Genomic DNA, 27,763 nt, shown 5'->3' on the forward strand with positions numbered 1-27,763 from the left:
AACGAACGATAGTCCGTTCTCTAACACTTGTACTTGATCTAATGTCAATGATTTTTTAGATAAATTAATTATGGCTGATGACTTTTCCCCGCCATTTGATTTTTGTAATGTTGTTGCCTTGTAACTCGTCCCTGTTTGTTGGGATTGTCGTTTTTTGATGTTTGTTTTTTCTGATTTCTGTTGCCTAAAAAATCTTTCGACTGTGCTCTCCCTGTATCTGTTGTTTTTTGCGTTCTGCTACTAGTATTAATTGTTCCTTGTCTCTCTTCATCGATGTCTACTTCTTCCGAACTACCTGAACTTTCACCCGATGAAAAGTTAAATCTTACTTTTCGTTGTTGCGTATCCTGTCTATTTTTCCAATTGTATACTCGATTGTTTGAATAATCCGCCTGGTCCCGTTTAAATTTTATTATTTTTGCTGTTTTAATGTCTGCTCGAAATTGCTCCAATGCTGTCTTGTGTTCCTCTAATTTATTTTCAAAATCAGTAAGTTTGTTTACTGATTCTAATATTTCTTGAATTTGAATTTGTACCTCTTCTGTATGACGTTGTACTCGATTGATGATCAAGAGCATCAAATCCAATGAGCATTTATTAAGAATCGCTCTCCAGATTTCTACAAACTCATTATCTTCTGCAAATAACATAGGATCTTTTAACACTCTCAACCCTCTTGGGATTATTTGCTGTTTTACATATTCCGTTAATGTGATTCCATGCATTTGTATTCTGATTAACTTTCTATTTAATTTATTATAATCCTCCCAATCTTTGCCCTCCAATTCCTCTGTTGATCCCGAAAAGAGAGACTCTTGATCCTTAATTTTCTCTACTTGTTCACCTGTGAAACTAAAGACGTTTTTCCAACTTTCCATGACGTCTGCGACCCGACAGCGGCTCCAATATATTACAATAATTAACTCTCCCAATCTCCGCTAAAAGTGAGACCTAGCTAATATATATATCTCAATGTTAATCTCACCCTCCTATGCCTAACAATTTTTTGTGTCAATTTTTATATATTTTTATATCTTTTAATTAAAAAATAATATGGAATGGAAAAGGTAAGTTTCATACATATGAATGCATGCCTCCTCGGCCTTGCTTCAATTTTGTAATGTAATCATAAGCTTACCGATCCTTCCAAAAGGATATTTTTTCGAAACACAGCTGTGTTGGGAGATAAGTGACACGTTTTCTATACCTTACCATCATGGCGTTTGGGAGATAAGTGACACGTTTTCTATACCTTGCCATCATGGCGTTTAGTACGGACATTTTCCTAGTATAAAATCTTACCTTAAATAGGTTTATATTAATGGCGTTTTGATTATAAATATCTTAGATAAGCTAAAAGCCAGCACTGGCGTCATATAGAGAATAATTTTACTATTTATTCACACACTGATTAAAATAAAGAAGGAATATAAACAAAAAGGGATTGGAAGGTCGGTAAGCTTATGATTACATTACAAAATTGAAGCAAGGCCGAGGAGGCATGCATTCATATGTATGAAACTTACCTTTTCCATTCCATATTATTTTTTAATTAAAAGATATAAAAATATATAAAAATTGACACACAAAAAATTGTTAGGCATAGGAGGGTGAGATTAACATTGAGATATATATATTAGCTAGGTCTCACTTTTAGCGGAGATTGGGAGAGTTAATCATCATAACCTTGACATATCTTGTATAAATTTTCAGTAATCTTCCATATACCTGGACACACAGACCCTGCGCAGTTAATGCAAGAAGACGGGACTTTGTATCACCTCAGCCTTTCAGGCCTCAACCTCACAACTTAGATGTTGAGCACTCAATGATTGAGGATCTTCACATACCTAAAGAAATTATGGACATACTTGTCTCCTCTAGGAAATCTTCAGCCAGAAGGAATTATGACCAAATGACACAGGTAGTCCAAACACTTCAAACCCATTTCCTGTGAACCTAAACATCTGCTGAATTGCTTGCTCCATCTTTCAGACTCAGGCTTCGTCACCTCTTCTGTATGGACATATCTCAGCACAATAGCAGCTTACTGATCTCAAATAATCCATTGGTTTCTTGCTCCATGAAAGGTCTATGGCATGTGAAATCCCTGGTACAAAAACTACTTGTTCCATGGAACCTGAATGTAGTCCTTTCCCAACTAGTGAAACCTCCTTTTGACCCATTGGAGTCACTTCTCTGAAATATGTGATATGGAAGAGAGTGTTCCTCGTTTCAGTGACTTAAGCTAGAAGAGTCAATGAACTTCAAACTCTTGTCCTCTATCCTCTATACATGCAGTTCTTTTACATAGTGGTTCTCCGTATTTGCCTGACATTTCTCTCAAAGGACATCTCTGCTTTTTATATCAATCAATCCACTGTATTACCTAACTTCTTTCCTAGGCCCCCATGCACATGAGGGTGAAAAAGCCCTGTATTCTCTTGACTGCAAAAGGGCCTTAGTGTATTATAAGAAATGAACTTGGCCACATTGGAAACCCTGCCAGGTATTTATCTCGTCCAATCCCAACCAACTAGGAGTAATGTTTGCCAAGTGTATCTTGTCTAACTGGCTGGCTGAATGCACCTTAGGACTGCAAATTTCATACTTTGCAACGGCTCATCAGGTGAGAGTCCGGGCTGCTTCTGTTGCACATCTTTGAGAAGTACCTATTGAAGATATCTGCAAAGCTATAACTTCTTCGGTTTCCTTTTCGTACCATTTGCTATCTTAAAGATTGTAAATTTGTTTCTCCACCTCTCCTGGGCATGTGATTCTTTTATTTAGATGAGGGGTCGTGCTAATAAGGAAGTGCTAGGAATAATAGCATGTCCCTAGCACCTCCTTATTGGCGTAGAGGTGGCTGTCAGTGGGTTCTGACAACTGACGCTCAATTTTACCGGTTTCTCTTTCTGAATCTACTGACAGCCACGGGTTAGGAAAATAGACACCAGTAAAATTGAGCATCCATTTTTTCTAACTTCCTGATCAGCAGGCAGACTTTTTAAAAATTTTTAAAATTTTTGGTTCCTCCAACTTAATATCGCTAGGATATTAAGTCGGAGGGTGTGCAGAAAAGCAGTATTTTCTGCTTTTCTGTACACTTTTTTAGGTTGTTCAGAAATTGCCTGCCCTTGGGCAGGCATTCATTTCTGAGTGTAAAATGTGCAACTTGACTGCACATTTTACTTTCAGTATCCTGGGTGACTAACTAATAGCCTCATCAATATGCGTTTGCATGTGATGAGTGCTATTAGTTTTCGGGGGGTTGGCTGCATGTTTTTGATGCGCTACACCCCTTACAGTATAAGGGTTAATAGACATGCTTGGCCGAGCGCACTGTACTGTATCAGCCTGTTTGAGTGAGTTGGTTTGGGGCTGCCTGATGACGTCTCCCCACATGTAATGGTTAATTCATCCTGCTTTCTACGGAAAACAGTTTACGGTAAGCAAACGTGCTTTGCTTCACCTCTGACCAGGAGTTAAATTTCCAGTTTTAAAAATAAATCTTGCATTAAGTTTTTAAGGCTTTAACATGCTGCATTAGGGCGTAATAGCTTTATTAACATGGCATTTGCATGTAGGTGCGCTAACATGGATGCACATATTACTTGTGCAGAAAACTCCTTGTTAAATTGGGAATAAATTTGTACATGGTGTACATAGCCTAGTGCACCTTATTATATCAGGGTCTGGAACAGGAAACACAATTACATTTGCTGGTCCGAAAACTACTTTGTGATCTAAATATTGCCAGCTTGATGTGGTTTCTAATTTAGGAGGATGGAGGATTCTTGTAAATAGACTCCCTCCCTGCCTCAGGTCCTCTTTATTTCTTTTTGTTGAGTTTGTAGCAGCTGTGATGAGGGAAAGGAAATAGCTTTATTTAGGTTTTCCTTTGGTAGCCTTTAGACTTGATGCATTTCTGTTTGCCTAAAGACAGGGGTGGCAGTTGCGGGAACAGTACTTTATTGTTTCTGTCCCAGATAAAAAGGTTACTGGATTAAATCTTATTTTAGAGGACTTAAATCACTCTTAAACCAAGACCTTGAATAGTATTTTGCAGTGTCTGTTTTGTTTATGCTGTTGTTTTCACAGGACAAGCAGGATGGTAGTCCTCACATATGGGTGACATCAGGATGGAGCCCAATCACAGAACACTTTTGTCAAAGTTTCTAGAAACAAAAAAAAGAGACTGAAGGGTCCCCCTTCAGTCTTTTTTTTTTTTTTCCCTGCGCAGCAGTAGACACGCGGGTTAAGGAGCTCTCTAGAGATTCCTGACAGGAATTTTCCTCATGGAACTTCTTTCAAAATTTTCAAAAAAATTCTACCACATAGGGGTCCCCCTATCGATATCCGTACTCCGTGGTCGAAAGGTAAGGCTTTACCCTCGTTTGCGGTCGATTCCCATCGAGTTTTCCCTTCGGGGCCTACTGGCCATCGACCACACCGCGACTAAATTTTTGTTGAAGCCATGGCATCGGGTTTTCGTCTGTGCCCCGATTGTCCTTGGATAGTGCCCATCACAGACCCGCATAGAGTTTGTGTATTGTACTTGGGGTCCGACATGACATCCTAACTTGCACCAAATGACGCCGAAGGGCCGTAAGGCCCGCTTAGAAAAGATAGTTTTTTCCATTCAAAACCCCTGACTCCATCGCCCACTTCGTCTGAGCCGGTGCCATCGACCTCTCGCCAGCAGCGAGACACCGGTGCTGCCCGACTACGCCAAAGGTGTCTATTTCTTCCTCATCGCCTCAGGAGAAGGATCGAGGAGAACATCGTGAAAAGCGTTGACACAGTCATCAGAAGGCTCAATCTGCTGATCCAGGCAAGCCCTCTGCATTGGCGTCGACAGAGCCACCGACAAATCCCGTCCAGAGAAGGCCCAATCTTCCTCTGCGACTGGATCACCGAGGCATTCCCCACCTTCATCGGTGCAGGGAGCCGCGACTCCACTTTTACTGGTGGATCCTCTGGCTATGACTTTGTTGCCTCCCAATCCAGAGCTGGGGTTACATGCCCCAGGCTTCCGCGAGAAATTGGATCAGATGATCCAAAAGGCCATCGGTAAGGCACTTCAGGGCTTCCAACCTCCACCGACACCGATGCCAGCCCCAGTCATTGACCCAGTACCCATGGTGCTTGCACCGCTCCTAGATAGACTGGATGTGCTGATCGGTGCACTTCCACCGGTGGAACTGAGTCCCGGTACCCCCACCGCCTTCCACACCGAAACCCTTGTTGGAAGATGAAGAAACACAGACACCCATACCACCGTCTAGAATCTTGCCACAGACTCGCCCGTCTGTCACTGGTTCCATCGGTACCGCATCATCATCCGGTGCTGCTGGTGCCGCCGTCTGTGCCTCCTCCGGGTACCATCGATGCCTAGGCCTGATCCTTCAGGACTAACACTATTTCTTCCCTCTGGTGATCCTATGGGAGCTGGGGATCAACTTTACAATCCTTGGACTGATGACTCTTCCCAGGATTCTAATGATTTGCCATCAGAGCCCTCTCCCCCTGAGGAAAGATGACACTCTCCTCCAGAGGGTCTCACCTTTATTAATTTCATAAAGGAAATGTCAGAAACTATTCCATTTCAGCTTCAGACAAGAGGACTCGAGGCACAAGATGCTGGAAGTACTCCAGTTTCTGGATGCCCCAAAGGAAATCATGTCTATTCCTATTCATGAAATCCTTATTGACCTGCTGAAAAGGAATTGGGAGCACCCAGGCCTGTCAATCAAAAAACAGATGCCATCTACCTTGTCCAGACAGCCCCTGACTTTCAAAACACAGCTGGATCACCATTCTGTGGTTGTGGAGTCAACCCAGAAGAAGGCACTACGTTCTAAACCTCATTCCTCCATACCTCCAGGGAAAGAACAGAGGTCCCTGGATGCTTTTGGTAGGCGTGTCTTCAATGGAGCAATGCTCATTTCTCGCATTGCTTCCTACCAGTTATACTTGACCCAGTATAACAAGGACCTGTTCAAGAAGATCCAAGATTTCTCTGGATCTTTACCAGAACAATTCCAGGATCCACTCAATGCTCTGGCTCAAAAAAGCCTAGATGCTGGCAAGCACGAGGTCTGTGCTGCCTATGATATTTTTGACACTGCCTCCAGAGTGTCTGCAGCGGGGATTAGTGCAAGAAGGTGGGCCTGGCTGAAGTCCTCAGCCCTACGACCAGAGGTGCAGGACCGGTTAGCAGACCTACCCTGCACTGGAGATAATCTCTTCGGGGACAAAATCCAGGAAACAGTAGCACAGCTAAAAGACCACCATGAAATGCTGCGCCAGCTTTCCTCAGTACCCTCTGATTTCCTGTCCAATTCTAAGAGAACATTCCGAAGGGATTCTAAGCGACCATCTTTCAAGCCACGGAGATGATATCCTCCTGCCACTCGGTCGTCCTTCCAGGCCTTACCAGAAGGGTCAGCCCAGGCAAGCCAGACCTCAGAAGACCCAGCCAGCCCCTCAACCGGGCCCAGCTGCTGGATTTTGACTCCTCGCTGGAGAGCATAAGCCAACCTCCTCAACCGTCCGTACCTGTCGACGGTCAACTGTGCCATTTCACCAACATATGGCACATGATCACTTCAGACCAGTGGGTACTTGCTGTACTGACCCAGGGCTACCACCTCAACTTCCTATCGGTACCAGCAGACTCCCCACCTTGGCTGACGTGGGGTTCATCTGACCACTCCTCTCTTCTGGAAGAGGAGGTATCAACCTTCCTAAAATCCCAGGCAATAGAACCAGTGCCCCTCTCGCAGCAGGGACAGGGGTTCTATTCCAGGTATTTCCTCATCCCAAAAAAGTCAGGCGGCATTCGTCCAATACTGGACCTGCGCACCTTAAACATCTACAGAGGGAGAAGTTCAGGATGGTGACCTTGGGTTCTCTACTGCCTTTTCTACAAAGAGGAGATTGGCTTTGCTCTCTAGATCTTCAGGTCACGTATACACACATCTCTATCATTCTGTCCCACCGCAAATTCCTTCGTTTCCTGGTCGGCCCCTGGCATTTTCAGTACCGGGTACTGCCGTTCAGCCTATTATCCGCTCCTCGAGTCTTTACCAAGTGCCTTGTAGTGGTAGCGGCCTACCTGAGATGTCAGGGCATCCATGTCTACCCTTATCTCAACGATTGGCTGATAAGGACACTGACTTAGATGGATGCATTAGCCTCATTACGTCTGTCTATTCATACGTTGCTGTGTCTCTGGTTTCTGATCAACTACCACAAGTCCAGCCTAGTTCCATCTCAAACCCTATCCTGCATAGGAGCCGACCTGGACACCATGCAGGCAAGAGCATTCCTTCCTCAGGATCGAGCTCATACTCTCATGTCACTCCAATGACACGCCTCTCCATGAGTTATGCAGTGGACTCTAAAGTCCCAGTGGACTCAGACTTACCAGTCAGTGTCCAGCATTGCCCACGTTACCAAGCAGCTCTGCCTGTCGCTGGCCTGGTGGATGCAGCTCTCCAACCTTCTTCAAGGCCTTCCCTTTCAGGTTCCAGAGCCTCAAATTGTCCTAATGACAGACACCTCCAATCTAGGTTAGGGTGCTCATGTCAATGACCTACAGACTCGGGGTCCCTGGTCTCCAGAGGAAGCCAAACATCAGATAAATTTCTTGGAACTTCGAGCGATCAGATATGCCTCAGTCGGGGGGCGCTGTTTGCAGCTCATGTGAGAGGACATGTGCCGGCTCTGCTCCTCCCTCCCCGAGCCTAAAAACCCCGGTAACTAGCTGTTTTGGCCCCGGTTTGCGGCGATTTAAGCAACAAATCGACCCCGGGAACTTACTGAGCAGCTCAGGATGACATCCAAGCGAAAACCCACGGATCTTCGCCAATTTTTTTATGGCAAGGCCGCCACGGAGCCCGACCAAGATGGCGCCGACACGCAGACTCCGGCGCGAGAAGAAACGGTGGAGATTGCAGCCGGGAGCGGTGATTCGGAGGGCTCCGGAGTGGCGAATATAGCTTCCCTTCTTACAAGGGAGGAGGCCCGACAGTGGTTCATCGATCTGAGAGCGGATTTAAAGCAGCACAGATTGGCCCTCATGGCGTCAATGGCGGATATAAAGGAAGACCTGGCAGCTGTGGGCCGTCGGGTGGATGAAGCAGAGACCCGGATAGATAGCCATGGGGATGCGATTACGTCCCTATCTCACCGGCAGGACAACTCTGCTACTGAACTTCCAGCCCTTCAAGCCAAAGTTGAGGACTTAGAAAATCGGAGTAGGAGAAATAATTTAAGGATCCGTGGGGTACCTGAAGACCCAGAGTTCGCGGATGCGGCGGACACAGCTGCACTGATTTGCAAGGACATTCTGCGCAGCGGGGGAGAGGGGCCTCCCGACAGTGGTAGCACTGCTCCTGCAGTGCAATTTGAGCGTGCGCATCGTGCCCTGGGCCCCCGCAGGGATCAGCAGCCGCGGGATATTGTTCTGTGCTTCTCCAGCTTTACCATGAAGGAGCGCATTTATAAACTGTCCCGCCAAATGAAGGATATCCAATGGCGCAATCACCACCTCTCCATTTATCAGGATCTTGCCCCGGTCACACTAAAGAAGCGCTTCGAGCTACGGGAGGTCACTGCAGCTTTACGTGGGAAGGACATAAAGTACCGTTGGACATTTCCTTTTGGACTGGCCTTTCAGGTTCAGGGGATCACTTACAGGATTACCACCATCGCGGAAGCGACAGAAGCTTTCCACAAGGCCCAGCTGCCGGTTAACTTTCAAACCCCTAAACCGGTGGACAAGCTTACAGTACGGGACTCTGCTCCTCGGTGGCAACGAGCCGGGAAAGGGGGTAAAAGGCTTCGGCGCCAGCCTGAGGAGGGCCGCGCTTTTCCTGTGGAACAGGGTTGAAGCAGTGTGAGCTTCCCTGCCTATTGCGTTACTGAGTGGGACTTGATGTTCCAGCTTCCTTACTGCCGGAGGGCTGCGAGGATTCCGGTCTTGGACTTCAAACCAAGGGATTTTCTAATGATGGTTCATGTTGATTTTGCATTTGTTCTATAGCTATTGCTGGGTTGCAATTTTTTGAGAGCTACCTATAAAGGGGTTACTTATTGTTATAGCTTTTCCTGTATAGGATATCGAGCGAGTACTCGGGGAGGGGAAGGTGGGGGGGGTTGGTGGGTTGGGCTCCGTGAAGGATGCAGCAGGTCCACTGGAGGAGGTTGTCCCATGAAGGACTCTGGGATACTATAGGTTATTGTGGGGCCATGGTCAGTAATATGCATTTTTTTACAGGGGAAGTAGTGGGGACACATGGTGAACTTCAACCTCAGGGAAGGTATTTATGGCAGCAGATTGCTGAGGGGAGGCAATGTGGAATGTGCAGGGACGGCTGGAGTGAGGGACATACCTACGTATGGTAAATGGCGACTAAATTGATATCCTTAAATGTTAAGGGTTTAAACACGCCACGGAAGCGTTTACTGCTTAAACGGGAGATGCAGCGCCTGGCAGCCGGGATAGTGTTTGTCCAGGAAACCCACATACGGAAACATCATGAAAGGCTGTTGGTCTTTCCGCAATACCCAACTGCTTTCTGGGCAGCTAGCACTCAGAACCTTCGATATGGGGGGGTAGGTATCCTTCTATCCTCTTCTTTTGTTCATGAGCTGCTCTTGACTGAACGTGACCCGCAAGGCAGGTTCCTCCTAGTTAAACTTAAAGTAGACAAGAAGATTATTACTTTGCTTAATGTGTATTTCCCCAACACTCAGCAGACAGCTTTTATCCAACGTCTCCAGGCAGTATTACACCAACATGCGGATGGGGAATTAATAGTGGGAGGGGACTTTAACTTGGTTATGGATCCGTTGAAGGACTCCAGCTCTGGCCATTATACGCCTTCTGCAGGGAGGCGAGAGTGGCATGCCTTCTTGAGTAAGTGGGGCCTTGTAGATGTTTGGAGGCTCAGGCATGCACACTCCAGGTCCTATACCTTTTATTCGTGCCCGCATGCCTCTTATACGAGGATAGACTATTTTTTCATCTCCTCCTCTCTGCAACCCAGAACCCGATCGGTAGATATCGAGCATATCACATGGTCGGACCATGCCCCTGTGTGGTTGGAGTGCAGACTGGGGGATGCGGGAACAGGATTCCGGACATGGAGACTTAATGATAGCCTTCTTAAGGACCTGTCTTTCTGTGGTAAAGTGGAGGACCAACTGAAAGATTACTTTCGGGACAATCAGACAGAGGGTATGTCCCCGCTCACCATTTGGGAATGTGCCAAAGTTGTGATTCGGGGAACCTGTATAGCCAGGGCCGCATATTGTAACAGGGAGAGGGATGCTCAAAGGAAGAGCTTAATGCGTGAGTTGGCTACCTTAACACAGCGCCATTGCATAGCCAAGAATGAGAGGCTCTATCGGAAGATTTTAGCAGTCCGAGATCAGCTCCGGGCACTTGAGGATACTGCTATTAGTCACTATTTGAACCAGCTGAAGCAGCAACACTTTGAGGGGGGGCAATAAGGCGGGGAGGTACTTGGCACGGCGTCTCAGAGCGGTGCAGGCTAAAACGGTTGTGGCCAAGGTGTTTAATCAAATCCAGTCAAGTGGTCACCTCAGAGGAGGAGATTCGACGTTCCTTCACTGACTTTTACTCCCAATTATACTCCAAGGATGAGTCTATTTCTCCTGGAACTATCCCAGATTATCTCTCAGAGATACGTTTACCACAACTCACGCCTATGCAAAAGGACTTTTTAGATAAGCCCATTGAATCCGGGGAAGTTTTGGTAGCCATTAAAAAGTTGAAAACCGGCAAGGCCCCGGGTATGGATGGGTTCACTGGGCAGTTCTACCGTAAATTCGCTTCGCTCCTAGTGGAACCTTTGACACATGCGTTTAACTCCTTATTGACGGGTTCCTCTTTCACCACTGATGCCAACACTGCGGGCATTACCATACTGGCTAAGCCGGGTAGGGACCCCACTAGATGTAGCTCCTACAGGCCAATTTCCTTAATTAACATTGATTTAAAGATCCTGGTGAGGGTCTTGGCAGCTCGCTTAAATGGGGTCCTCCCTGGTCTCGTACATAACGATCAAGTGGGATTTGTACCAGGGCGTTTAGCGGCCGACAATGTACGCAGGATCGTTGATATTGTAGATTTAGTCCATAGGGGCAACTTACCATCGGTGCTTTTAGCCCTGGACGCCGAAAAGGCATTTGATCTGGTACACTGGGAGTTCTTATTTCAGTCACTGCGCGGGATGGGGTTTGGGACGCCCTTTATTTCTTTGATAAGTAAACTTTATGAGAACCCTGCAGCTCGGGTGAAAGTTAATGGTAGCTACGGGAATCCATTTCCTATTCAGAGGGGGACCCGGCAGGGCTGCCCGCTGTCCCCATTGCTTTTCGCCTTATTCCTGGAACCCTTTGCCATCCGCATCAGGGGAGCTGACGAAATTTCTGGGGTGGTTGCGGGGGACAACCATTTTAAGATTTCATTATTTGCTGATGATATTATGTTTACCATCACAGACCCAGACCGCTCCCTTACCGGGATCCTAAAAGAACTAGATAAATTCTTGGCGGTCTCGGGGATGAAAATTAACTTCGACAAATCGGAGGTTCTTAATTTGACCTTGCCCCCCCCCCATAGCCTCCGCTCTCCAACAACGTTTTCCTTTCAAATGGGCTCCTACCTCCCTTAAGTATTTGGGGGTCAGGTTAGGTTCACACAATAAACTGTTGTACGACTTAAACTACCGCCCGCTTACCACACACATTAGCGATGATCTGGACCGGTGGGTAGAACACACCCACTCCTGGCTTGGGAGGCTGGCCATTGTCAAAATGAACATACTCCCTCGCTTTTTATATCTCTTCACTACTCTTCCGATTTTTATTCCCTCTCAGCAACTTAAGCAATGGCAACAGCTCATATGCAGTTTTATTTGGCGCCGGCGCCCCCCACGGATAGCGAGAGCTACGCTATATCAACCCAAGGTTAGGGGGGGCCTTCATCTTCCCAACCTGGAATGGTATTACTGTGCGGCGCAATTGCGAGCCCTAGTAGCGTTCCACGGTACTCAGGATAGACCACAGTGGGTTCGGCTGGAGCAGGCGCAACTTGGTTCCTTCCCCATAGACGCACTCCCATGGCAGCCCCCGGTAAGGAGGATACCCACTTTGTATGTACCGTTCGCATTACGAACTACTCTGCGGGTTTGGCGGCGGTGGAAAGCTATTTTGGTGGGACCGGAGCCTTATTCTCTGATGACCCATCTTTTCACAAACCCTACGGCTGTGGGGCTTGAACGTACTAGGTCCCAATACTTGTGGGAGAAGGCCGGAATACGGCGGGTGGGGCATGTGCTCCAACAAGCAGTTTTGTTGACTAAAGACCAATTATGTGATACATATGCACTTGGCCGTATTGACTTCCTTTTATATGCTAAAATATACCACTTTACTGTTAAGGGGATAAGGGAGGGCAAATTGCGGACGACGAACACCCTTTTTGAAACATTCTGCAAGAATGCTTCTTCCATTCGGGGAGTTATTTCAAAAATATATGCCCTTATTAATGGTCGCCGCCTGGGAGTGCAGAGGCATAGAACAGTGTGGGAAGCGGACTTTCAGGTCTCTCTAGATGATGACGACTGGGAAAAAATTTATCTTGCCGCCTCTAAATGCTCTATTTCAGTTGGCCTTCAGGAGAATTGTTATAAATTGCTATATCGCTGGCACAGAACACCTGAGGCCCTTCATAAATTTATCCCATCGATTCCTGATGTCTGTTGGAGGGGGTGTGGGGCGCTGGGTACTTATTACCATATCTGGTGGGAATGTCTTAAGGTCACGGACTGTTGGTCGAGGGTTTTGGATTGGGTGGGTCAGATTATATCTGTCCCCCTTAAGGTTCAACCGTGGCATGTACTACTTGGTCTTCCCATTGCAGATATTCCAAAAAACACGCAGCATTTGCTTTTACAAGTCTTTATTGCAACCAGAGCGGAGATCGCACAACACTGGAAAAGAGATCATGCTCCCTCATTAGCTCAGGTACATAAGCGCTTACACTCCTATTATCACCTGGGTAAGCTGACGGCTGTTCATCGGGACAGACTTGGAGCGTTCCAAAAAGTTTGGGAACCGTATTGTTCTTGGCTACAAACCTATGGTGAGGTCTAGCCCTCGGCTACACCTTTCATCACTGCTTGCTGCTGGAAAACTTACTAGTAGTCCCATTTGAGCATTGGATCCTGCACTTACTTGCGGACTCCGAATCCCCATCCCATCCTTCCGGCGGTATGCGGTTCCTTCTGCTCTCTGTCCCGGTGCAGTTCTCAGGCGACTCCTTATTTAGTGCAGTAGTAGACACCTTACCAAAGTCTTCCTCTGCTTTTTCCTTCTCTATTCTATATTGTCCCGAGGTGCTATTGGCATCCACACTTCAAGGCAGTTGTGATTATGACCATGTGGGGGTGGGGGGTGGGAGGGAGGGGGGGGGTGAGGATTTTCCTCTGTATTGTTTAAAAGCTGGTGACCTTTGTTAGTTTTAATTTTGTGTATAACTTTTCTGTTCTGTTGCCTACTAAATTTTTTTTTTTTTTCAGTATGCCCATTACCTTCATGTGTACTCCATGTTATACCTACTCTTATTTGTTGCCAATAAAAATTGCTTAAATCAAAAAAAAAAAGATATGCCTCAGTCTTTCAGGATTGCCTCTCAAACAAGACCATCCTGATTCAAACAGACAACCAGGTAGCGATGTGGTACATCAAAAGCAAGGGGGAACGGGCTCCTACCTTCTGTGTCAGGAAGCTGCACAGATATAGGTGTGGGCTCTTTCACACTCGATGTACCTCAGAGCGACCTACTTGACGGGCGAGGACAATGTTCTGGCAGACAGGTTGAGCCGGACCTTCCATCCACACAAATGGCCTCTCATCCCTGCGCTAGTGGACACAATCTTCCAACGTTGGGGGTATCCACACATAGACCTCTTTGCGTCCTTCCACAACCGCAAGTAGAGAACTTCTGCTTGCTCACTCACAGCTGCCACTCACAGCCGAGGGACACTTTCGCCCTCTCATGGTTCAGCGGTCTCCTCTATGCATAACCCCCTCCCCTTTCCACTCATATCAAAGACTCTCGTGAAGTTACGAAGGGACAAGGGCTTAATGATTCTGATAGCCCCTCACTGGCCACGCCAAGTCTGGTTCCCAATTCTCGAGGATCTATCAGTTCAGTGCATCCCTCTAGGGAAGGATCCGCTTCTGATAACTCAGAGCAATGGGTGCCTGCGCCACCTCAATCTCCAGGCCTTGTCGCTGATGGCCTGGATGTTGAAAGGTTAATATTTCAACCCCTTAACCTTTCGGAGTCAGTATCCTGAGTCCTAGTAGCTTTATGAAAGCCTTCCACGAGACACTCTTATCGATCCAAGTGGAAAAAGTTTACGGTCTAGTTCACATCTGTTCATAGACCCCTTCACTTGTTCCACTGTGAAGTTTCTGGACTATCTCTGGCAACTGTCAGAATCCGGTCTGAAAACTTCCTCTATAAGAGTGCATGTCAGTGTGGTAGCCGCCTTCCACAACAGAATAGGAGATGTCTCTATTTCGACACAGCCCTTAGTCACACGCTTCATGAGAAGGTTGCTCCACCTGAAACCCCATTGCGCCCTCCAGCTCCCGCTTGGGACCTTAACGTGATCTTAGGGCGGATCATGAAACCTCCTTTTGAGCCTCTCCATTCCTGTGAGCTCTGCTATCTCACCTGGAAAGTCATTTTTCTTCTCGCTATAACATCTGCTCGTAGAGTTAGTGAGTTTACAGGCATTAGTCACCTACCTGCCTTACACTAAAATTCTATTCAATTATTTGTTTCTTTCGATAACATCAAATTGGGAAATCCAGTGGGAAAACAGACCCTTTCCTCCTGGTTTATTTAACAGTTTTATATACCGAAATTCTTGTAAGAGGTTACAAATCAATTCGGTTTACATTGTAACATTAACAGTGCCTCGTAGAGAGCAATTACATTGAAACAAGGGTGTACAAACTAGGATCATGAATTGATGAAAAAAAAAAGGGTATAACTCAAAACTATATACAAAGTCTAATAGGGTTATGATTGGTTTGAGACAGTAGTATTGGCAAATGATTTAGGGATTGGGACTTTAGAAGGACAAATAGTGTTCGTCTATATCGAGCGAAGGTTGGAAAGAGTCAATGGACTACTAGTGAGTGAACTGAGTTGGGTCAACAGGCATCTGCTTTAAGAAAAAGCCTGCTTGAACAGCCAGGTTTTGAGTCTTTTCTTAAATGTGACCGGGCAATGTTCAAGTCGGAGGTCTGGCGGAAGAGAGTTCCACTGTGTTGGTCCAGACGAAGAGATGGCTCTCTTTCTTAATGTGGTTTTTAATGGGGGGGACCTGGAGGGTGTCTTTATATGCTGCTCTTACCGGCCTGGATGGTAAGCTCGGTCGGAGAGGGATCTTGAGCTCTAGTGGAGTGATGTTGTAGAGAGCTTTGTGGGTTATGGTAAGAGCTTTGTACAAGATTCTGAATTTGATAGGGAGCCAGTGGAGGTTCATCAGGATGGGAGAGATGTGGTCCCTTTTTTTGGACCTGGTAAGAATTCTGGCTGCTGCATTTTGCAGCATCTGTAATGGTTTGATAGTATTGGCAGGTAGGCCGATCAAAAGAGAGTTACAGCAATAAAGGCACCCTCTCCATTCCCCCCTTAAAAAAAGCCCACCTTACTTCTACCAGGGATCGCGCCCTTTCCATTGCAGGCCCTAAGCAATGGAATGCCCTCCCCACCACACTCAGGCTGGAGCCATGTTACTCCAAGTTCAGAAAAAAACTTAAAACATGGCTCTTCCGACAAGCCTACCCTGACTAACCTTCACCTCCTCCCCCCCTTGACCCGAACCTTTGCTCCTCCCCCTCCCCTACCAACCCCTGCCCTCCTGAGCCCTCTCCTATACTTTCCTGTAAGTAACCCACTTAAATTTGTATTCTTTCCTGTAAATAGCACGTTACAGCTTCAACGCTCTAATCTCTATGCCCCTTGCTTTTCCTCTTGTAAATAACCTGCCTAAACTTGTATATAGTCCTCTAAATAGCTTGTTACAGTTTTAATGCTTTAATTTCTATGCCCCCTGCTCTTGTATAATCCTCCTTGTTTTCCCCTCCCTGTTGATTGTAATTTCTGCCTTTAGTTACAATGTGAACCGGTATGATGTATGCATACTAATACCGGTATATAAAAGTTTTCAAATAAATAAATAAATGATTGCCTGGAGCACTGTACGGAAGTCATGGAAGTGGAGGAGAGGTCTCAGACGTTTTAATACTTGAAGTTTGAAGAAGCAGTCCTTAGTCATGTTGCTGCTGATAACTCTTGAAGTTTAGTTGTTTATCCATGATGACTCCTAAGTTTCTGACTTGGGGTGCGAAGGTAGGAAGGTTTGCGGGATGAAGGTTGGGTAGTGTGAGATTTCCGTCGTGAGAGATGAGTAGGAGTTCCGTCTTGTTAGTGTTCAGAATCAAGTTGAGGCTTGATAGAAGGGAGTTTATCGACTTAAGGCAGGTATCCCAGAAGTCAAGGGTTTTGTTTAAAGATTCAGTGATAGGTAGGAGAATTTGTACATCGTCTGCGTATAGATAATAGATAAGATTTAATTTGGAGAGGAGTTGGCAGAGTGGGAGCAGATAGATGTTGAAGAGGGTTGGGGATAAGGAAGAGCCTTGTGGTACACCCAATGTAGAGCAGACGGGGTGGGACTCTTTGTTGTTAATTTTGACCTTGTAGGTCCTGCTTTGAAGGAACGACCTGAACCAGCTAAGGGGGCGGTGCCTTTGATGCCAATTTCCGATAACCGATCTAAGAGATAGGCGTGGTTCACTGTATCAAAAGCTGCAGAAAGGTCAAGGAGAATGAGAAGACAAGGTTGTTTTTTGTCCAGACTCATGAGTATGGTGTCTGTTAGAGTGATTAAGAGGGATTCAGTGTTGCGGGATTTCCTGAATCCGAACTGGTAAGGGGAGAGGATTTTGTTCAAGAATTCTGTGAGTTGCTGATTTTACTATTCTTTCCAATATTTTGGAGATGAATGGGAGGTTTGCAATAGAGCGGAAATTAGCTGGGTCGTCCGGCGATAGATTAGGCTTTTTCAAAAGCGGTTTTAAGATAGCCAGTTTAAGGGGGTCAGGGACATGGCCCTGTGATAAGGAGCAATTTATGATCTCTGCAATATGTTTGGAAATGGTACTAGATATGGAGATGAGTAGATTGGTTGGGATCGTGTCCAAAGGTTGAGATGCTGGTTTGATCTTTTTGAGAATGATTTCTATCTCCAATGATGAGGTAGGCTCGAAGGTTTCGAGTTTTGTATCTGGGAGTGCAGATGCCATAATGGGGGGTGGAGGGAGAGTTAGATTGTTATTCATGAGCGGAGCAATGAGGTTTGAGATTTTCTTTTTGAAGTATGTGGCTATTTCTGTTGCTTTGCTTGCAGCTTGTTCGTCCGGAACAGCTGCCGGTGATGGCTTGGTGGTTGGCGGACTGTATCTCCTTTTGCTACCAGCAAGCAGGCATTCCGCTACAAGACCGTGTAAAAGCACACTTTGTTAGGACCGTGGCAACCTCTGTGGCTCACCTTCGGTCTGTGCCACTTGTTGATATTTGTAAGGCTGCGACCTGGAGCTCTCTCCATACCTTCGCAGCCCATTATTGCTTAGATAAGGCTAGCCGGCAAGATTCCATTTTTGGCCAGCCTGTTCTACGCAACTTATTCTCAGCTTAACTACCCAACATCCTAACAGTGATCCGTTCAGGGTTTTCAGGATGCCCTCCTACCCAAATTCACCCCTGTTGTGCCTGTTGCACGTCTTTGGGTTCATTTAATGCATTGCTCGGGCATCCTCAGCTTGCTACTCACCCATATGTGAGGACTACCATCCTGCTTGTCCTGGGAGAAAGCAGAGTTGCTTACCTGTAACAGGTGTTCTCACAGGACAGCAGGATGATAGTCCTCACAAAACCCACCCGCCACCCAGTGGAGTTGGGTTCGCTTGCGATTTATTTTATTTTTTACACGTACTTTTTGCTATACACAAGACTGAAGGGGGGACCCCTGCTGGATGCAGGGTTGATGCTATGCCGGGCATGCCCAGTAGGTGCCAGTCAAAGTTCTAGAAACTTTGACAGAATTGTTCCGTGATTGGGCTCCATCCTGATGATGTCACCCATATGTGAGGACTAACATCCTGCTGTCCTGTGAGAACACCTGTTATCCCAGGACAAGCAGGATGCTAGTCCTCACATATGGGTGACGTCATCCACGGAGCCCTTAAGCGGGAAAAACTTCTGGCAAGTTTCTAGAAGTTTTAACTGGCTGCCTGAGGCTACTGAGCATGCCCGGCATGCCATGATATTCCCTGCCACAGGGGTCTCACTCCAGTCTTCTTTTTTCCGCGCTGCTAGCTGCATCGCGGTTTCCAGGAGCCCCGTGAGTTACCTCACAACGACTAACTTTAATTCTCAACTTTTTACCCTTTACGGGTCTCGCTCGGTTTGTCACCGGCTGGTGACAAACTTCATACTCTTTTTTGACAAAAAAGAATCCGAATTCATCGACGGATGTCGACGGAGAAAACCTCCGGATTCAAAAAATGTCCGGCCTGCAACCGGACTATGTCCATCACCGACCCGCACGTGGAGTGCGTCCGTTGTTTGGGAGGAGACCACGACATCGCTTCTTGTGCCCAATGTCAAGAAATGACGGCGAAAGGTAGGAAGCTTCGCCATGAAAGAATGGCTCAGATTTTTCAAATCAGAGCACCGACATCGCCGTCGACCTCGACTAGATCTTCCCCGATAGGCGTATCGAAGAAGATACTTCTAAAGAAAGTCCAACAAGGTTCGGGAGATGCTTCCTCGCCAACCCCGTCATCGTCCAGATCCGTTTCTGAGATCCGTCCCAAACATAAACACCGGAGACATCATGCGATTCCTCCGTTGCCATCGCCGGAAGAACCAAAGGCTAAACAGCGGAAGTTGTCATCGACCTCGGTAATCCCTTCAGAGGAATCGACACCGTCGACGTCCGTGGCGGACTTAACAACCTTGATTAAGAAGCTTGTCGCCGATGCCATGAAAGAAGCCATCCCGGCTGCATCTCCAATACCGGCCCTGGTAGGACCGATGCCGACCTACGGGTCGATGCCGACTCCCCAGTCGATGCCGGCCATCGGGCCGATGCCGATGACTCCATCGATGCCGGCCATCGGGCCGATGCCGATGACTCCATCGATGCCGGCCATCGGGCCGATGCCGATGTCTCCATCGATGCCGACTACCGAGTCGATGCCGGTACCATCGTCCACATCGATGCCAGTGCCGATGCCAACGTCATCGTTCATACCGATGCCAATCTCGGTGCCGATGACTGCTGCAGCTCTATCTATTCCGATGGACGTGCCTATCTGCGCTCCAACGATGCCTGCTGCTCCATCGATGTCAACAGCCTCATCTTCGATGCAAATTGCACATCCTTCGATGGAATCGACGAGTGTACATTCTACAATGTCCACAAGTGCTTCCAGACCAATCTCCTCATTGATTCCCATCTCCATGTTTTCCTTTCTCACTACATCACTTTCTACGGCGGCACAACCACCTCCACATTACACTGTAGCTCCTTCTGCAGCTTCAAGCCGGGGAAAAAAGGCAACAGGAAAGTCCAAACATCCAGAGATTCCCTCTGAGAAAAGATTACATGCTATCCTCACCAAAAGATATCATGATCTTTTATCTTCCTTGCCTTCATACCCGGCGGAAAACAGTGATACCAGTGATGGGGCACCGGACATCCAGGATCCTTTACCAGGACCCTCGGGGGTTCCTCCATCTACAATTCCAAGCCATCCTTCATATCCTCAACCAGAGGATACATGGTCTGACACACAATCGGAGTATTCTTCAGAAGAATTTTTATCAGAAGGTACTCCGCCACAAACCAAGAAGCAATCCCCTCCTGAGGATTTATCCTTTGCTTCTTTCGTTCAAGAGATGTCGGAATCCATCCCTTTTCAACTTCAGGCAGAGAAAGATGACAGACAGCAAACACTGGAGATTCTACAATTTGTAGATCCTCCAAAACATAACCTAGCAATTCCAGTTCATGAAGTACTACTCCAACTTCAGCAACGGATTTGGGAGCACCCATGTACAACACCGGGAGTTAATCGTAGAATTGATTCTACATATTTAGTCCAAGCGGCCCCAGGCTTTGAGAAGCCACAACTACCACACAGTTCATTAGTTGTGGAATCTGCGCAAAAGAAATCAAGAAGGTCAAGAACTCACGCTTCTATCCCTCCTGGGAAAGATAACAGATTCCTAGACCTTATGGGGCGTAAGATTTACCAGGGAGCGATGCTAAATGCGAAAATTGCTGCGTACCAACTGTATATAACACAGCATCAAAGAAACCTGTGGAAGCAGATTGAGGAATTTCTTCCCTCTCTCCCTCAACAGCAGCAGGAGGCAGCACAACACATTGTGCAGAAAGGTCTGGATGCGGGCAAGCATGAGGTGCGAGCGGCGTACGACGCATTTGAGACTTCTTCCAGAACGGCAGCTTCAGGCATCAGTGCTCGAAGATGGGCCTGGTTGAAGGCGTCTGACCTACGTCCAGAGGTCCAGGATAAACTAGTGGACTTGCCTTGCCTGGGCGACAACTTGTTCGGAACAAAAGTACAAGATGCCGTAACGCAGCTTAGAGAGCACTCTGAAACATTAAAACAGCTCTCTACGTTGTCCCACGATGCTCCTACTCACCCTGCCCGCAGACCGCCACGGCGAGACACCAGACGGCCTTTCTTTAGACCAAGAAGGTATTACCCCCAGACCTCAAGGCCACGCTCTACAAGGCCTCCACAGCGCCCTCAGCAGAGACAGCAGAGAGCTGCAAGGCCACAGCCTCCGCCCCAAACTGCTTCCACCTCTGGCTTTTGAAAGCAGTCCCGGAGAACAGAGCCAACCCAACCCCTTTCCGAATTTGCCAGTGGGGGGAAGGATTTCCCACTTTTACAACGATTGGGAAAATATCACCACAGATCAATGGGTCTTATCCATAGTTCATCAGGGTTACCACCTAGACTTCACAGCTCCCCCGCCGGAGTGTCCACCACAAAACTCCTATCTCGATCACATACCTCAATTACAAATGGAATTATCTACTCTTCTGAAAGCAAGAGCGGTGGAACACGTACCACGCTCACAGAAGGGAAGAGGATTCTATTCCCGGTATTTCCTCATTCCAAAGAAAACCGGAGGACTGCGTCCAATTCTAGATCTCAGAAATCTCAACAAATTTCTAAGAAAAGAAAAATTCAGAATGGTATCCTTGGGCACCATTCTTCCTCTCATACAAAAGGGGGATTGGCTTTGTTCTCTGGATCTCCAAGACGCTTATACTCACATACCTATTTTCCCACCTCATCGCAAGTACCTAAGATTCAAGGTGGGACGCCAGCATTTCCAATACAGAGTCCTACCATTCGGCCTAGCCTCAGCTCCCAGAGTATTCACAAAATGCCTAGCAGTAATAGCAGGACATTTGCACAAACAAGGTGTTCATGTCTTCCCTTATCTAGACGATTGGCTTATAAAAAGTCAATCTCAACAAGGGGCGCTTACTTCTCTACATTACACAATAAAGGTACTGCACACACTGGGATTTCTCATCAATTATCAAAAATCCCACCTACAACCATCTCATCTACTCCAATACATAGGAGCAGAATTAGACACAAACCTCGCACAAGCTTTTCTTCCAGAAGACCGTGCACATACACTGTCCCAGTTAGCGTACGCCATGTCCACACAACTGCAAGTGACAGCTCATCAGTTCCTAATCTTACTGGGCCACATGGCATCAACGGTTCATGTCACTCCGATGGCACGACTTGCCATGCGACTTACGCAATGGACTCTCCGGTCGCAATGGATCCAAGCCATTCAACCGCTTCATTCTCCCATCCAAGTAACCCACCAACTTCGCTCATCGCTAAACTGGTGGACAATCAAAGACAATTTACGCAAGGGCCTGCCTTTCCAAAAGCCGATCCCTCAAATAACGTTAACTACAGATGCATCCACCTTGGGATGGGGAGCTCATGTACACTCTCTTCAAACTCAAGGAACTTGGACAAAACTCGAAGCCACATATCAAATCAATTTTCTGGAACTTCGAGCTATACGCTATGCGCTGCATGCGTTCAAGGACTGCCTTTCACACAAGACTGTGTTAATCCAAACGGACAATACGGTGGCCATGTGGTACATCAACAAACAGGGAGGTACGGGCTCGTATCTCCTTTGTCAAGAAGCTGCGCAAATTTGGGACTGGGCCTTGAATCACTCAATGTTACTACAGGCCACTTATCTAGCAGGAATTCAAAATGTACTAGCAGACCGACTCAGTCGGCAATTCCAACCACACGAGTGGTCTCTGAATCCCTCGATAGCGACCAAAATATTCCAATGTTGGGGACAGCCAACAACAGACCTCTTTGCGTCGCACCTCAACCACAAGGTGACCAACTTCTGTTCCCTGCACCAACAGAAGCACCAACCAGCCAAGGACGCCTTTGCTCGCCCTTGGAACTCAGGCCTCCTATATGCATATCCTCCAATACCGCTTATCACCAAGACACTGGTGAAGCTACAACAGGACAAGGGTTCCATGATTCTCATAGCCCCATATTGGCCTCGACAAGTATGGTTTCCCACACTGCTAGACCTGTCAGTCAAGGATCCAATTCGCCTGGGAGTAGCTCCCAATCTCATCACTCAGGATCAGGGCCGGTTGCGCCATCCCAACCTTCAATCCCTATCCTTGACAGCATGGATGTTGAAAGCTTGATCTTACAATCACTTAACCTCTCAACTAATGTATCTCAAGTGCTTATAGCTTCCCGCAAACCTTCCACAAGAAAGAATTATTCTTTCAAGTGGAAACGATTCACTTCCTGGTGCAAGCAAAACAATACAGATCCTTTCACTTGCCCCACAACTACTCTGCTAGATTATCTGTGCTATCTTTCAGACTCTGGACTTCAGACATCGTCAATCAGAGTACATTTGAGTGCAATCTCAGCTTATCATGACAAGATAGGAGATGCACCTATCTCCACACAACCTCTCGTCAGTAGATTCATGAGAGGTCTAACTCAACTTAAACCACCAATTCGGCCCCCAGCTACGCAATGGGACCTGAATCTGGTCTTAACAGGTCTAATGCGTTCTCCCTTTGAACCCATAGATACCTGTGACCTTAAATTTCTCACATGGAAAACTATTTTCCTCATAGCCATTACATCAGCTAGGAGGGTTAGTGAATTACAAGCACTTGTCACATACGAACCTTACACAAAGTTCCTCCATGACAGAGTGGTTCTCCGAACACATCCAAAATTCCTTCCCAAGGTAGTTACGGAATTCCACTTAAATCAAACTATAGTTCTACCCACATTCTTTCCAAAGCCTCACTCTCATCAAGGCGAAAGAGCTTTACACACTTTGGACTGTAAACGTGCTTTGTCCTTTTACTTGAATCGCACGACGTCCCTCAGAAAATCCAATCAGCTTTTCGTCTCATATGACCCAAATAAGCCAGGTAAAGCAGTGGGAAAGCATACTCTATCCAATTGGTTAGCAGACTGCATACAATTTTGCTATACAAAAGCAGGCCTTCCTCTCCAAGGGCGAGTAAAGGCACATTCCGTAAGAGCAATGTCAACTTCAGTAGCGCATTTTCGTTCAGTGCCAATCGTTGACATTTGTAAAGCAGCAACATGGACTTCTCTCCACACTTTTGCAGCTCACTACTGTTTAGACAAGGAAGGACGACAGGATTCCGCCTATGGACAATCTGTCTTAAAGAACTTGTTTCCAGTTTAATCCCAACTCCTTCTACATCCAACCTGCTGTGTACTTCGGCTGCATCATTTCCACAACAACGCATCACTGCTACATGCACGGACAATGACTCAGCCTCTAGCTTGCTAATCACCCATATGTGAGGACTAGCATCCTGCTTGTCCTGGGATAAAGCAAAATTGCTTACCTTGTAATAGGTGTTATCCCAGGACAGCAGGATGTAGTCCTCACGGAACCCACCCGCCACCCCGCGGAGTTGGGCCTCAGACTTTATTATTATATTTTTGCTTACGCTTATTGCTACATACAAGACTGGAGTGAGACCCCTGTGGCAGGGAATATCATGGCATGCCGGGCATGCTCAGTAGCCTCAGGCAGCCAGTTAAAACTTCTAGAAACTTGCCAGAAGTTTTTCCCGCTTAAGGGCTCCGTGGATGACGTCACCCATATGTGAGGACTACATCCTGCTGTCCTGGGATAACACCTATTACAAGGTAAGCAATTTTGCTTTACAGGTAAGCAACTCTGCTGTCTTAAACATATTCAGTCAGATTTTATTGTACTTAAGCTAGTTGAAGTACTCATTGTATTGTCCCATACAGTAACACTTTGGTACTGCATGATAAATCTTGATGCATGTAATAGATAAATATAAAATGAACAGTAACAATTTGTGGAAAAAGAGCTTTCCTTGTCCCTAGGCAGTTTACTACTCAAGGATGGCAAGACAAAATATTTATGAATTTCTCCCTCTTCCTTCCTTAGTGAGAGAATTCATGCTTGGGTGGGACAGATAGTGAAGGTGGTGGGAAGGAGGAGAATAGGGATCAAATGGGGTCTGCAGCAACAGATAGTGACAACTGGGCAGGTTGGGTGTTCCAAGATGTCTTTAACTGCTCAAAGCTTTATGAAACTTATTACACAAGTCAATCTAAGGTTGTAGGCAAGGATTTGTGTCTTGGATACTTTGTTAGAGCATCTTGCAATTAAGATTCTCCATACAACACAGATTGTTGGTCTCAGGAGAATTAGTGGATTGGATTTTGAAGGGCAATCCTATAGCTGTAGTGTGGTCAGTTTAGCGCTGGCATTGAGGGGTCATGAACAAACGAGTCTTTCCATGGATAACTTTGTATATGGCCTGTGCTCAAAGTGGGAATAAAATAAAGGGGGTGGGGGTGGGGGGTGACCACCTACAGTTTGGGCAGAGCAGAGTAGCAGAGCTGAAAAGGTAAATGTGAAAATGAGTGAGCATTAAAATGTTTATTTAATCCTTATTTCCCTTTAGACCTCTATCTTTTTCAGTTTAAAACTGTATTTTCATACTTTATCCTGAATTTTTTTCGTCAGTCTTTGTTCATGATAGGAACTCAGTTACCTCTCTGGAAACTGTTCACATCAAAACCCGGTGCGTTTCAAAAAGTTGGAGATACCATGTGTATCATGCACAGACAAGCTCTCATCCCCCATCACTATCAATGAAGCACTAAAGTGTTTTGGTTTTCAAAGCCTTTGATCTTTCTCTTTTTTGTGAGTTTTCCCTTTATTTTCCCCTTTTAATCTTCACACCTTGGTTGTATGCAGGAGAGGTATCCCCTTGGTATCCCCTTGTAGTCTAGGCTGGTAGGAAGTAAGCTTATTGTCCACTTGAGCGGAGCTGGGTTGCATCAATTATTCTGTCAACGTAGTGATTACAATCCATTTTCATGTTAGAAATTTGAAGCAAGTGTGATATTAAATGGGAATTTGCAATCTCTGAATACATTGATTATTGGAAATGCAGAAAACCATTTTATAAATGAACTGGGATAATTGTTGTGAAGCACTGTCTGTACAGCTGTATGCTAGATAGGCCATATGGCTACAAAGTTTTCTCACTGAAGAGCTTACAAGCTATCTCCATATAAGGACATAGGTGACTTCAAATTCTCCCATTCATTACACACTGTATGACCCTGAACAGAAGTCCTCCCAGATTTTAGCAGCTGTCTGCTGAGATGGCAGGCAATGGTGTGGGAGACAGTCTCCAGCAGCAGCCACTTCACATATTAGAGGTCAGGCAAGGATAGAGATGTGGGGTATTTTGTTAATTGGGGTGTTATACATTAATTTTGGTTTAAATGTAATTCAATTCAGAAAACTCTTAAATTCAGCAATTTATTCATAGCAAAAGTTCCATGTACTAGGAATTTGAGTTGTTGCTGTAAGTTGGTCTGGTTTGGTTACTCTTCTTTTTGTTTATGGTAACTTTATCTTTACATCTCTGAAGTATATGAAAATGAGAAATAATTGTCTGTGTGCATATAGAACATAAAAGTAGTATGCACTCTTTTTCTCTATTTGCTGCTATTCTGTTAAAGTGGAGGGGGGATGCAACCCCCCCCCCCCCACACACACACACACTGAAGAGTTTATATGGATTTGTGACTTGAGAGGGGTCATGTTGATAAGTTCATGAAAGAGGTTTTTAATGAAATTTAAATAACTGAAGTATTCAGTTACAGAAATATTTGGCTCTACTTTAGGTCATAAGAATATAAGAAATTGCCATACTGGGTCAAACCAAGGGTCCATCAAGCCCAGCATCCTGTTTCCAACAGTGGCCAATCCAAGCTACAAGAACCTGGCAAGTTACCCAAACACTAAGTAGATCCCATGCTACTGATGCCAGTAATAGCAGTGGCTATTCCCTAAGTCAACTTGATTAATAAGTTAATGGACTTCTCCAATAACTTATCCAAACCTTTTTTTTAAACCCATCTACACTAACTGCACTAAGCACATTCTCTGGTAAGAAATTCAAGAGCTTAATTGTGCATTGAGTGAAAATGTTTTATATGATTAGTTTTAAATGTGCTACTTGCTAACTTCATGGACTGCCCCTTAGTCCTTCTATTATCCGAAAGTGTAAATAACAGATTCACATCTACTCATTCAAGACATCTCATGATTTTAAAGACCTCTGTCATATTCCCCTCAGCCGTCTCTTCTCCAAGCTGAAAAGTCCTAACCTCTTTAGCCTTTCCTCGTAAGGAAGCTGTTCCATTCCCCTTATCATTTTGGTTGCCCTTCTCTGTACCTCCTCCAGTGCAACTATATCTTTTTGTGAGATGCGGTGACCAGAATTGTACACAGTACTCAAGATGTGGTCTCACCATGGAGTGATAAAAAGGCATTATGACATTTTCTGTTTTATTCACCATTCCTTTCTTAATGCCTAACATTCTTGTCTTATTTTTTTTTATATGTGCAAGCTGTTTTAAAGTCCAAATCTTTCACCACTGTGGATTTTGTTTTTTGTTTCCTTTTTTTTTTTTTTTTTTTGGTTCTAAGAGATCCTGTATCTAAAACTCATGACTGCTTTTTAAAATTCCATTTGATACATGGTTGACTTCCCCCCCCCCCCCCCACTCCCCCAACACCATTCAAATGGATGTCTGATAGTCTCTCCCTCCTGCTGATGTTAATACATTTAATTGACTTTACCATGTCTGACCATGCTCTCTATAAGTTGAAAGAGGAGTTTTCACAATGGGTTTGAAGAGACATGAAAGTTTTTTTTTTAAATAAAGGGGTGAGTGATTTTTGCCAGATCTTGCTGTATTCCCCTAGCTGTTGCTCTGCTTTTGGGTTGAGGAAAGCTTCCTTCTGCTTTGGTTCTATACCAAAACTGTCATCTTCCTGCTGCTTTTGAGATGTGTGTTAGAGAGAATTGATCAATCTGCATTTCAGCTCTATAGTTGGAGACCCTGGGTTCCTATGGTGGCTCGGGCTAAATTATGCAGAGTTTGAGAATTC

The 27,763-nt window shown here is 45.8% G+C and overlaps 2 protein-coding genes across 14 annotated transcripts in view; both read left to right on the top strand.

Annotated features, from left to right (window-relative positions):
* Window positions 1-27,763, top strand: part of TCF3 (transcription factor 3) — a 405,060-nt gene that overhangs the window by 91,964 nt on the left and 285,333 nt on the right. The window lies entirely within an intron of this gene.
* LOC115097857 (lamina-associated polypeptide 2-like) lies at window positions 19,344-21,370 on the top strand. The gene has a single exon (XM_029613983.1). The coding sequence runs from the start codon at window positions 19,349-19,351 to the stop codon at window positions 21,035-21,037; it is 1,689 nt and encodes a 562-aa protein (XP_029469843.1). The 5' UTR covers window positions 19,344-19,348; the 3' UTR covers window positions 21,038-21,370.

This window comes from Rhinatrema bivittatum, chromosome 8 (assembly GCF_901001135.1).
Source record: "Rhinatrema bivittatum chromosome 8, aRhiBiv1.1, whole genome shotgun sequence".
Lineage (NCBI taxonomy): Eukaryota > Metazoa > Chordata > Amphibia > Gymnophiona > Rhinatrematidae > Rhinatrema > Rhinatrema bivittatum.

What these genes read in the sequence shown, in the direction of transcription:
- LOC115097857 (XM_029613983.1), top strand. Translation starts at nt 19,349, where the DNA reads ATGCCGATGTCTCCATCGATGCCGACTACCGAGTCGATGCCGGTACCA.